Source organism: Rhineura floridana, chromosome 7, assembly GCF_030035675.1.
Source record: "Rhineura floridana isolate rRhiFlo1 chromosome 7, rRhiFlo1.hap2, whole genome shotgun sequence".
Classification (NCBI taxonomy): domain Eukaryota; kingdom Metazoa; phylum Chordata; class Lepidosauria; order Squamata; family Rhineuridae; genus Rhineura; species Rhineura floridana.
In genome coordinates, this window is record NC_084486.1 from 29371630 (window position 1) to 29385192 (window position 13563).

Consider the following 13563-nt stretch of genomic DNA (forward strand, 5'->3'; position numbering starts at 1 on the left):
TGTTACTGTTTCAGAGGTAGTTGCCTCAGAATTGTTTTTCTGAACCAACTACTGCTTTTACATGAACAAGAAATTCCAGACTGTTTTTGGCTGGCTTATTTATTATTAAATGTATATGGCCTTTGGCAATAAACATGCTCTGAGATAGCACTGTTGTTCACTGTCTTCAGTAATTCATGGGTAGAGTGTGTTCTTTCAGAGCAAGTTATTCCTCCCCACCCTAACATACTGAAGAGAATGACCCTATTGTTATCTGACTTTACCTTAGTTTTTTTGGCCCTTTCTTTCAATTAGAAACACCAAACAAGGATGGAAGTGAATTTAGGAGTGATTATGCCGGGAGAATTGCTTGTATAAACAAGAAATGTATTTCTTAATGTGACAAATAAGTTGTGCCCTAAAAGTGATAATAATGGGAGCCAGGCAAAATCTAGTTGAACTATCTGCCCAGTTTGTATGTAGAACATTTGTGACATAATGCCTTTCCAGCTAATAATAATTGGTCAAATCTTGGATTATTTTCCACCTTTGATTTAAAATGTAAGTGTTAAAACAAGTATGGTTAACTTTATTTTCCTGGCTTGTGCTGCAGGCCAACACATGACACTGGAAGAGAACATCCAAGAACTTAGAAATGCAATGGCTGGAATTGGACAGCGTAATTCAGAGAAAAGCAGTGGGTTTGAGTTCTTCACAGTAGACCAAGCCAAGGCTATAATCAATTATTTGAAGATCAGGTATTCATTTTATGTATTTAAGAAGCACTCTGTGATGTGCCTTACTAAACTCTTGTGATGTTCAGATGTCATGTATGTTTGATATACATAAGTATAGCTACTTACTGATAAGAGAGCCAGTATGGTGTAGTTAGAATGTTGGATTAGGACCTAGGGGACCAGGGTTTAAATTCACACTTAGCCATGAAGCTCATTGGATGACCTTCGGCCTGTCAGCCTCATAGTCTACCATACTTGCTGCCCTGGGCTCCTACCGGGAGGAAGGGCGGAATTTTGTTGTCATGTGCCTTCAAGTCGATTACGATTTATGGCGACCCTACGAATCAGTGACCTCCAAGAGTATCTGTCAGATCTTGTACAGGTCTGTGGCTTCCTTTACGGAATCAATCCATCTCTTGTTTGGCTTTCCTCTTTTTCTACTCCCTTCTGTTTTTCCCAGCATCATTGTCTCTTCTAGTGAATTATGTCTTCTCATTATGCATCCAAAGTATGATAACCTTGGTTTCATCATTTTAGCTTCTAGTGACAGTTCTGGTTTAATTTGTTCTAACACCCAATTATTTGTCTTTTTTGCAGTCCATGGTATGCGCAAAGCTCTCCTCCAGCACCACATTTCAAACCACTTTATTTTTCTCTTATCTGCTTTTCTCACTGTCCAACTTTCATATCCATACATAGAGATTGGGAATACCATGGTTTGAATGATCCTGACTTTAATGTTCAGTGATACATCATTGCATTTGAGGACCTTCTCTAGTTCTGTCATAGCTGCCCTCCCAAGTCCTAGCCTTCTTCTGATTTCTTGACTATTGTCTCCATTTTGGTTGATAACTGTGCTGAGGTATTGATAATCCTTGAAAAGTTCAGTGTCCTCATTATCAACTTTAAAGTTACATAAATCTTCTGTTGTCATTACTTTAGTCTTTTTGATGTTCAGCTGTAGTCCTGCTTTTGTGCTTTCCTCTTTAACTTTCATCAGCATTCATTTCAAATCATTACTGGTTTCTGTTAATAGTATGGTATCTTCTGCATATCTTGTTACTGATATTTCTACCTCCAGTTTTCACACCTCCTTCATCTTTGTCCAATCCCACTTTCCGTATGATATGTCCTGCATATAGATTAAACAAATAGGGTGATAAAATGCACGTGTCTCACACCCTTTTCTATTGGGAACCAATCGGTTTCTCCATATTCTGTCCTTATAGTAGCCTCTTGTCCAGAGTATAGGGTGCACATCACAACAATCAGATTCTGTAGCACCCCCATTTCTTTTAAAGCATTCCATAGTTTTTCATGATCTACTCAATCAAAGGCTTTGCTGTAATCTATAAAGCACAGGGTGATTTTCTTCTGAAATTCCTTGCTCCATTCCATTATCCAACGTATGTTTGTGATATGATCTCTGGTGCCTCTTCCCTTTCTAAACCCAGCTTGGACGTCTGGCATTTCTTGCTCCATATATGGTAAGAGCCTTTGTTGTAGAATGTTGAGCATTACTTTACTTGCATGGGATATTAAGGCAATAGTTTGATAATTACTGCATTCCCTGGGATCCCCTTTCTTTGGAATTGGGATGTATATTGAACGCTTCCAGTCTGTGGGCCATTGTTTAGTTTTCCATATTCCTGTGGAATTCCCTCCCCTTAAATATTAGGCAGGCGCCATCTCTGTTATCTTTTCGGCGCCTTTTGAAGACTTTCCTCTTTCAACAAGCCTTTTAAGTTGAGACCTATCCCAGTCTGCGTCTTTGTTGGAATTGCTTTTTAATATGTTTTAAAAAAAAAATTTTTTTTTTAATCCTTTTTTAAAGAGGTTTTTAAAGCTTTTTTAAAAAATGTTTTTAAAGTTGTTTTGTTTTGGTGTTTTGATGTGTTTTAGCACTTTTGTTTGCTGCCCTGGGCTCCTGCTGGGAGGGAGGGCGAGATATAAATCAAATAATAAATAAATAAAATAAGTATTTATTGACATATTTTTCTCAAAATTTGGACAGATTCAGTCTCAGTATCTTGTAGCAACTCTATTGGTATGCCATCTGTTCCTGGTGATTTGTTTCTTCCAAGTATTTTAAGAGCAGCTTTCACCCCACATTGTAAAATTGCTGGTTCTTCCTCATATGGTTCCACCATGAATGAATCTGTCATCCTGGCATCTCTTTTATAGAGTTCTTCAGTGTATTGCTTCCATCTTTTATTTCATCTCAGTCAGTCAGTGTGTTCCCCTGTTGATTATTCAACATCCCTACTCTTGGTTTAAATTTCATTTCATTTCTCTAATCTTTTGGAATAGGGCTCTTGCTCTTCCCTTTTTGTTGTCCTCTTCTATTTCTATACAGTAATGATTGTAATAGTTCTCTTTATCCCTATGTACTAGTCGCTGTATTGTTGCATTTAGGGTTCTGACCATCTTTCTATCTCTTTTTGCTTTTGCTTTCCTTCTCTCTTTAACCATTTTAAGAGTTTCTTCAGTCATCCATTGAGGTCTTTCTCTCTTTTTAACGAGAGGTATTGTCTTTTTGCATTCTTCCCTGATAATGTCTCTGACTTCACTCCATAGTTCTGGTTCTCTGTCAATGAAGATTAAAGCCTCAAACCTGTTCCTTATCTGATCTTTATATTCTTCTGGGATGTTATTTAAATTGTATTTTGGCAATATGATTGCTTTGTTGTTGTTCTTTAGCTTTACTCTGATTTTTGATACAACTAGTTCATGATCTGTACCGCAGTCTGCTCCTTCTTGTTTTCACAGAAAGTATGCAACTTCTCCATCTTCTGTTTCCAATTATATAATCAATTTGATTCCTGTATTGACCATTTTGTGATGTCCACGTGTACAGTCATCTTTTCGGTTGCTCAAAAAATGTGTTTGCAAGAAACAAATTATTGGCTTCACAGAATTCAATAAGTCTTTCTCCTGCTTCATTTCTGTCTCCTAAGCCTCATTTCCCCACAATTTGTAGTTCTTCTCTGTCCCCTGCTTTTGCATTCCAGTCCCCCATGATTATCAGCACATCTTGTTTTGGTGTGTGATCAATTTCTTCCTGTACTTCTGCGTAAGATCTCTCCAATTCCTCTTCTTCTGCATTTGCCATTGGAGCATAGACTTGGATGATGGTTATGTTAATAGGTTTTCCATTTAATCTCATTGATGTAACTTGCTCAGACCTTGCGTTATATCTCCTAGTTGCTTTTGCTACATCACTTCTCACTATTAAAGCAACCCCATTTCTTCTTAATTTCTCATTCTCTGCATAAAATATTTTGTAGTTGCCTGATTGAAAATGTTCCATTCCCATCCATTTTAATTCACTCACGCCAAGTATTGTAATGTTGATACTTTCTGTTTCTTGCTTGATGATTTCTGACTTTCCCTGGTTCATGCTTCTCACATTCCATGTTTCTATTGTGTGCGTCATACAACTCCGGACTCTCCTTTTGCATCTGTGCGCATCAGCCTCTGGGCTTCCTTTCGGCTTTGACCCAGCTGCATCATTAGTCACAGCGCTACTTGTACTTGTCCTTTGTTCTTCCCCAGTAGCTTGGTGAGTGCCTTCTGACCTGGGGTCTCGTCTTCCAGCACTATCTCGTGTTGCATTTTGGATAATCTGTTCATAGGGTTTTCGTGGTAAGAGGTATTCAGAGGTGGTTTACCATTGCCTTCCTCTGAGTTTGGATGCATCTTAGTCTGGTGTCTCAGCTTTGACTATTCTGCCTTGGGTGCCTCTGCTAGGAGTCTAGCCTCTTGCTCTCAGCTTCTTCAACATGCTGAACCCCCTCACCACGTTAAGGTGTGCATCCTAAAGGTAGGGGAAGGGCGGAATATAATAAAATAAATAAAATAATACTTCAGAGGGTTGTTGTGATAATAAAATGGGGAAGGGGAGAACCATGCATGCCACATTGAGCTAGTTGGAGAAAGGTAGGATATGAAATAAATGTTATAATAATAATATAATAAGAAGTTATCACACCACAGTAGCTAATATAAGCAAACTTGTGTTGACCAAAATGTGTGACATTATCCATAAAGAAAGTACACCTGTATTTTCTGGGGGTCCTGACAGGTATTGCATGGACATTAAAATATAAAACAAGTTAATTGAGAGACAGAGGTCTATTTTATAACAACCCATCTACTTCAAATTATCAAACAGTTTTTACAGGATAGCAAAATACGGTATGACAGCCTAGAACACAGACAAAAAAGCAATAAATGTATTTGTAATAAATGCAAGCACATTTCAAAAGCATACTAAGAATTCCTAAAGAGCTAGAACTAGTCTTTCATTAAAAATCTTGCCCCAAACAGTATTTCTCTGACCTGATCCAGTGGAGAAGAAGAGAAGCCAAGAGGAGTTTTCTTGATACAAAGTCAGGGAGTTCCTGATGGGAAGAACCCAGTGCTGTTTAATTTCTATCTCATATTTATACCTTTTAACTCACATTGATCGGCAATAATCTCTAATTTTAAAAATGTATTGGATCCTCACTCCTGAGTAATAAATTGTCTGAAGTCCAATTTTGTCATCTACGTGTCAGCATTTCACGAACACTAAGGTTCCAAACAAAACAATTGACTTTAGGTCAGGTAAGAGTTCCCTATTTGTGAACAGCAATATAACTGTTTGAAGCTTCAAAAATATTTCCGCTATACATTCATCTTGTCACGTTAATAAGCAATATTAACAACACTAGCTTAACCAAAGTTTCTTCCTCTTATGTCCATTTCAGAACTTTTCTTTGCTCTTCCAGAGATAGGAATAAAGCAGGTGAACTGAGATGAAACAAATATCTAATCACTTTGGCAGATACTGATTAGAAAACACCAAGTTAAAGGAAACAGCTCCCTGAAGAGGACAGGGTGGAAAAGGCAAATACAAGTCAGCTATATCACGCTTAGTGTAACAGTGAATATACCTCATATTTTATTTTTTCCTCAATATGTTTTTAAGATAGTAGGAAAAATCTAATCATAAGGCAAAAGACTGTAAGCAAGCTGTTTTGGCAGCATGAATTTATGAAGTTCATTTTAAACTACTGTATATTCCGGCGTATAAGACTCCTGGGCGTATAAGACGACCCCTGCTTATGACATGCAGGTACTTAGCAGGAAAACTGTCACTTATAAACTTATACATATTAATATTTGGATTGTCCAGTTGTTTTGTTTTTGTGCCTATGAATTACCACCAAAAACTGGGGAAAGATGTGAGAAATCTTTTTTTTAAAAGCAACATTAAATGCCTAGACTCTAGTTTCCAACACTATGGAGTATTTATTGATTGATTAAGAGAATTTATATCCTGCCCTTTTGCTGTTAAAAACAGAGCTCAGCACAGCTTACAAATATAGTAAAAACAATAAAAATACACAATCAGAGAAAAACAAGCCAAAATGTTAGGAAAAGGAGTCTTTCACACCACATGCTCAGTTCTAAATACTGTTGCAGCAAGTTTTACAAGTTCCTCTAGTATTCCACTGGTGCAGGCACTCAGACATTCAAAGTACTGTATGTTTCTTAGGTTTTATAAAAGCAGAGCTTTGCTTAACTCAAAATTTCTTCTCCCTTTGATAACCACATCTACACAGGTTCCACCTCCATACTCAAAATGAAACTGAGCCTGGAAGTGTACAACAACCCCACACATACCTTGCTAATTCGATTATCAATGCCAGGATGTCTGTCTTATCGACTACTCTCCTGCTCCCCCCACACACACACACACACACACCGGGCATCATGAAAGACCCAGTCCTGGGCTCAGAAAGAAAATAAATATCTGGTCCTCTTCAAAGTATTGATAAGCCTCTTGTTTTAATTGAAATAATAATTATAAATTCTTGTTCTTATCACTAATGGGAGTTAATTATCTTGCATATGCTGCTGTTGCTTCTATGGCTGTAACGGAGTGAGGTTAAAGATAAGTGAAATGCAAATAGGAAAAAAAAATACAGAAGGCAGTAACACTTTCCTAAATGTAATACCATACCAACCACAACAAGATTCCTATAAGGCAAAAAACTAAGCATCTCACAACCAGTCAGGATTCCTAACCAAAAACCAAAAATATGATAAATGAAGAAATATTTATATAAGCATAACTATCAAATATATTTATTATTTACACAAACTGTAAAGATATTTATAGTGCAATCCTAGGTTTATTTATTCAGAAGCAAGTCCCAGTGTATTCAGTGGGGCTTACTCAAACAGGGACAGAAATGCAACCTCAAGTGATAAGCAACTTCATTCACACAACCCAAAATTCTGAATCATAAGACTCCATACACGCACATGCACACACTGCAGATGTATAAATACATACAGCCCATATAACAGTTTATTGTCAAACCAGTTGGTCATTGCAGAAAAATCAGTATTAGTTTTTAAAAAATCAGTATTAGTTTCCTACAGAATAAAAACTGCAATACCTAAGTAAGCCCTGCCTACTTGCTTTAAAATAGGACTGGGGGGGGGGCAGAAAGAGAACACAAACACAATTCTTTTTTACATTCACTCCAAAGTCCCATTGATTTTCAGCACATTCATAATCATGTCTACTCAAAAGTAATTCCTACTGAATTCAATAGGATTTACTCTGGACATATGGGATTAGCAGTTTTTACCCCCAAAAGCAACTATTGGGAAGGTTTTCAAAACACTGCCCAGGATCTGACTCCTACACACAACAGGGGGAAAAACTGAAATGTATATACCTACCCAATTTATGAGATTTCAGATAAACAGGAGGGGAAACCACCATTTTCTGGCCTCGAATGAGGTTTTGCAGACACTGCCACCAAACAAACACTTCACTGATTGGCTGAAATCCTGAACGGGCGGGGTTAAAGCTACGAAGTGCTATACAGTAGTTTAAAAAAAGATTTAACCGGGGGGGGGTGCCTGACGTTTTTATATATATCTCGAGAACCGCACCACCTAGAAACTTAATTTTTTTTTTAAATGAAAGCTGAGAATCAGGGCCACCTAAGGGGTTAGCCGGGCACCGGGTGGCATGCTTAGAATCCGGGTAAAACCCGGCTATCCGGGCAATATGGCAACCCTAATAAGACGACACCCAGCGTATAAGACGACCCCCGACTTTGGAGAAGATTTTCCAGGGTTAAAAAGTCGTCTTATACGCCGGAATATACGGTAAGTGAAATGATGTATTAAGTGCTAGAGTAGATATTTCTGGGATCCTAGTATCAATCTCTTTTTCTCTCACTTGACAGCACAGACACGTGCCACAACTTCTGATTGTCAAAATGTGGGAGACTTTACACACTTTTCATTCATTATATGTTTAAGGATTACAGAGAGGAGGGCAAAGGGGTAAAGGGAGTTTGTGTGTAGAACTTTACTTGTTTTGTGCAATGGATTAGATTGGAATTCTCAACTTTCGTGGTAGTAAGTCTCCCTGAATCAACTCTTTGACCCTCAGTGGGGTTCATAACGTAGACGTGAAGATCTGGAACTCAGTTAGTGCCATTAATTCTTACAGTAAAAGAGTCCTTATAGTACAAGAGTCCTGTGCAAATTAGAGCCTAAGGCTATCACTTGATTTAAAGTAATCTTAACAAGTTAATCGTCAGATTTTGAATTGTTTAATTGAGTAAATTTGCATGTGCATTAAATTAATATTGGAATAAAAAATGCCTTTTTTCTTTTTTTACATTAGTGAATACACTTACAATTGCAGTCTTCTCCATATTGTAAAAATCAAATGTCTTTAATATTTTGCACGGAAGAAAGTATTCCCATTTGCTTTCTCCCAAGCAGTATCAATTCAGAGGTATGCTAACATACAAATTGCCTTGCTGGATCACAGCAAAGACAAATGCTCTCAGGAAGCCCACGAGCAAAACAGGAAAGTAACTGGCCTTCCCTGGTATTTGGAAGTATGCTGCTTTTGAGCATGAAAGTTCCAGTCACCTGCCACATTTTTAAAATTCATTTATTTATAGGCAACCTTTCATGGTCCATAAACTCAAGGTGGCTCACAACATGTTAAAACACAATTTATAACAACACATTACAAGCCATAAAATAATAAAAGCATAATCTGAAACATACACATCCGCAAGTATTGCCATAGCAGCAGATTAAAAACAGTACCAACAGAAGAAAACTGTAGAAATATGAAAACAGAGAGCAAAAATAGCAAGTTAAAAAAACAACAACAGCAGATAAGTGCCAAGCGTAAATATCAAATTAAAAACAGTTTGAAATTGTAAAAGTTTTAGATAGTAAAAGAACACCATCTTACACATCTTATAGCAGCGGATTTGATCAGTTCATTTTTTGGCCAGGACGATAGGTCAGAAGTTAATTGCTGAGAGAAAAAAGGTGTAGACTGTTCCCACCCCTGTGGAGGAGGCCTAAGATACAGAGAGGAGGAGGGTTAACCATGCTCTGTATCCTTCTGTTTGATGCATGGACTGCTAGTTTGCTGGCCAGGCTACAGGAAAATCCTCCCTGGCCAATCCTCTAACTGGCTCAGGACTGGATGTCCCTTGAAAGACAGAAGGAGCTGCATCTCAGACAACAGAGCTATGACTATTCTCTAGGCCTGGCATGTCACCACTGCAGCTCTTAACAGCACAGTATCTAGGGTCATGGTGGGTCTGTTTTGCCCTTCCTGTGTATTCTCACTCCAGTTGGGCCCACTGCTAATGCCCAACTTGTTCCCCCTTTTCAACTTTTCCCCTCTGGTGCTCTGTTCTGCTATAGACATTTTGGCCTGGGAACTACCATTTTAATTTCCTACAGGGTCCCGGACTGGTGCTGCATTCGGGTCTTTGTGGGAAGTTAAAATGGGATCTCCCAGGCCCTGCTACCTGTTGCTGAATGGAAACAGAATGATAAAGGGAGGCCCAGATCAGTGGTGGGCCCTGCCAGGACACTGAGGCATCAACAGCTGCTGAGGATGCCACGTGCTGATGCAAGGCCTGCACCCCTTCTGTACATGTTTTCATTGATGGAGCTGAAGTATTTTCTCTTCCTCAAAATGAGCATTCAGTGTTTCAGTTCTTACAGCCATTTTTTTTTTGGTTGGAGGAAGCTTTGTTATAAACCTCTGAGAACTATAATAACAATGTGGAGAAATGCCTAAATATATTTTTATTTATTTATTTAGTTGCATTTCTAAACCGCCCTATAGCTAGCAGCTCCCAGGGCGGTGTACAACATGATAAAACCACAATATTTAAAATACAGCAAGTGTGTATTGCGCAGACAATATAAACATTATATAAACAAAGTGAAAGAAAACTAAAAAAAATAAGATTAAAAGCTTAAATACTTTAAAATGCCTGGGTGTAGAGGTGGGTTTTTACCTGGCGCCGAAAAGATGACAGAGAAGGCGCCAGGCGTATCTCATCTGGGAGGGCATTCCATAATTCGGGGGCCACCACCGAAAAGGCCCTAGATCTTGTTACTGTTCTCCGGGCCTCTGTATGGGTTGGGACCCGGAGAAGGGCCTTAGACGTTGAGCAGAGTGAACGGGTAGGAACATAGCGGGAGAGGCGTTCCATCAGATATTGCGGTCCAGTGCCGTTAAGGGCTTTATAGGTAAGGACCAACACTTTGAATCTGGCCCGGAAACATATTGGAAGCCAGTGCAGTTGGGCCAGAATAGGTGTTATGTGGTCGAATTTCTTCGTCCCAGTAAGAACTCTGGCCGCAGCATTCTGCACTAGCTGAAGTTTCCAAATCATTTTCAAAGGTAACCCTACGTAGAGAGCATTACAGTAATCCAATCTAGAGGTTATCAGAGCGTGAATAACTGAGGCTAGGTTCTCCCTGTCCAGATAGGGTCGTAGTTGGGCTACCAGCCGAAGCCGGTAGAACGCATTTCGTGCCACCGAGACTACCTGGGCCTCAAGTGACAGAAGCGGATCTAATAAGATCCCCAAACTACAGACCTGTTCCTTTAGGGGGAGTGTAACCCCATCTAGGACAGGTCTGACATCAACCATCTGAGCAGAGGGGCCCCCAACTAGCAGCATCTCAGTCTTGTCAGGATTGAGCTTCAGTTTGTTTGCTCTCATCCAGTCCATTATCGCGGCCAGGCAGCGGTTCAGTACAGCAACAGCTCTGATGATGCCTTCAAGTCTGGTAAAAGATGACAGTGGTTTTCTATCTCATCTTGTTTCCTGAGGCAAGCAGGCATCAATGTATCTCTTGACATTTTCTTTCAGCAAACAGTTAAGCTAGGAAAATATGTTGGTATTAATCACTTTCAGATACTTGCGAGGTGTCATAAAAAGCCCTCCTGTAACTTCGTTCACATCTGTAATCATTTGTCTTGTCATGCCAAAAATCAAACCCTCAGTAACAGCAGAAAGGAATGCCAAGCGTATTCCATTGTATCATTAAAAAAAGGGAAATCTGTACTGCTTTGGAACACAAATACACAAGTTGCACAAGCTACATAATTTAATAGAATTGTGGCTAGATTTAGTTCATTGGGAACCAGGACAATAACAACTTTGCATACAAGCACAATCCCCACTTCCTATCCCTTGGATAAAATGGCCTAGATCCCAAAAGATTTAACCAACTATAGAAATGGAGCATGGTGTGGGTCTGAGAGCAATAGCCAAAATTATGATAACACATTTATGTTGTGTTGCATAAAAAAAAAAAAAGAACTACGACCAGGAGTATTTGATTTATGAGTTCCTTAATAGAAAGGTTCTCTGTTTTATTTTTTACTAAGATTTATATATTTATTATTACATTTATATCCCACCTTTTCTCCACTAAGATCAAGGTTCTGACATGGTTCTCCCCCCCCCAGATTTTTTTTCTTTTATAAAAGCACGCCATTCCTGTGACATAGGTAAGTGCTGAGAGATAGTGATTGGTCCAAGGTCATCCAATTGGAGAGGGGATTGGAACTGGAGACTCCTCAGTCGTAATCTGACACTACACCAGTATTCTTCAACTTTGGATCCCCAGATGTTGGTGGGACTACAACTCCCATCATCCCTGACCATTGGCTAAGCTGTCTGGGGATGATGGGAGTTATAGTCCAACATCATCTGGGGACCCATGGTTGAAGAATACTGCACTTCACCCCTTTGGGTCTAAGATGTTCACCAAAGGATTTCTGTCATTTTAGAACTCTGCTGTAAGTTCCATACCCTGGCCTGTAGAGCTATTGGTAAGTGCACTGCAGAGACCCTGACACATACTCTTCTAGCACCCCATCAAACTTATGCGTAAGGCTTGCTTGAGGAAAATCCCCTCCTGGTGAGAGGCCCCCATCAGCTGTAGGAAACCCAGATTATTGAAATGTTCCCATCACATTTTGGATGAGGAAACCTTCAGGGGAAGGTTTCCTAATCTAATTCTTCCATGGAAGAAGCATCACTCCATGTCCAGGAGTGCTGCCAGCCCATCAAAAGGAATTTCATACCAAAAATGTGTTGGTCTCATTTTCATAAATTGTGTTTCCTGGCACCAGAGAGGGTTTTCTTCCCCCCCCCCATCTTTTTTTGGTGCTCCTCTTCAAATTTTCTTCTGCTGTGTCCTCGCAGACCATTTAAGAAGCATTTCGTGAACAGACGTCAGTCAAAGCAATTAATGCTGCCTAACTGTGTAATCATATCCAACAGGTGTAGTGGTTAAGGTGTTGGACTACGACCTGGGAGACCAGGGTTCAAATGCCCACATAGCCATGAAGCTCACTGAGTGACCTTGGGCCAGTCACTGCCTCTCAGCTTCATGAAAACCCTATTCATGGGGTCGCCATAAGTCGACTTGAAGGCAGTACACACACATGTTTACACCTAGTTAAGGAAAGCTGGATGTTGGGGAATAGTTTACAAACTTTTTAGCTTACACCTGATGTCTTCCTCTTGGTTGTTTGGTTGCTGTGGCACATGTGTCAGCTTCCTTTCAAGGAGTATGGTCAGCAAATGATTTACAAGTGATATTGTGTAATTGGCAAGAGATAGCAGGGATAAGAATCACAAAAACTCACTGTGACTACTGTATTGCTTTCATCAGTGCTTCCAAGTGAGTCTTCTGTAACTGGTCATGAATCTTTTACAACTGCTTTCATGCTCCCTGATGTCATAATGTTTTCATGTTGCCATGGTCATGAGCAGTGTAACCTTTTTCAGCACTGTGATTTCACCAGAATAAGTCCCCTACCTACAAATAGTGGACTGTGATAGAAAAGCAATTTGTATCATTTGATCACACTGAGAAAAGCAACAAGGACAATACTTTTTAAAATGAGTAAAAGCACGGTATGTATTTCAGTATCAGAATTTATTTAAAATAATATCCCAAAATCTCAGTACATTGGTCTACACTAGGCTTGGGTCATACATCATCCGATTTGTTCTTTGTCCTCTGTATTAGGTTAGTATAGAAGAATCTAAAAAAAGGAAGGTATGTCCAACTTGGGTTCTGAGATTCACAGTTCCAGGGCAGTTTTCATCTCATCCTAGTTCTGTATTTGTAAAGCAGGAATGTGACAGGGCAGTGAATGTCAAAACAGCAGAAGAGTAGAGTCTTTTACTAGGGTAACATTTTCCTTGTATCAAAATGGCCCTAGTTTGCTCTGGAAATACTTTTTCTAAATGGAATTTTTTCCTGTAACAAAGTGTCCATTTTCTTATCTGCCAGCATATTCCAACATTATACACTGTACGAATATCTTTTCCACAGTCCCAGGGAAGAACTTGTGATAGGAGATGAGGTAAGTAATTTGTATGACTGGAACTGATTAAGTGGAATGTTTTGATGCATGTTCTCTGGCATCTGTTTTCTATAGCTCAAAGCAACATTGTGCCACAATTGCTCAAGT

General features: G+C 39.3%; 1 protein-coding gene across 1 annotated transcript in view; it reads left to right on the forward strand.

Moving 5' to 3' along the window:
* CABCOCO1 (ciliary associated calcium binding coiled-coil 1) overlaps positions 1-13563 on the forward strand; it is a 119910-nt gene that overhangs the window by 28732 nt on the left and 77615 nt on the right. The window contains exons 4-5 of the mRNA XM_061635109.1: positions 593-737; positions 13383-13455. Of these exons, the coding sequence (XP_061491093.1) occupies positions 593-737; positions 13383-13455 (218 nt within the window). The remainder of the gene's footprint in view (positions 1-592; positions 738-13382; positions 13456-13563) is intronic.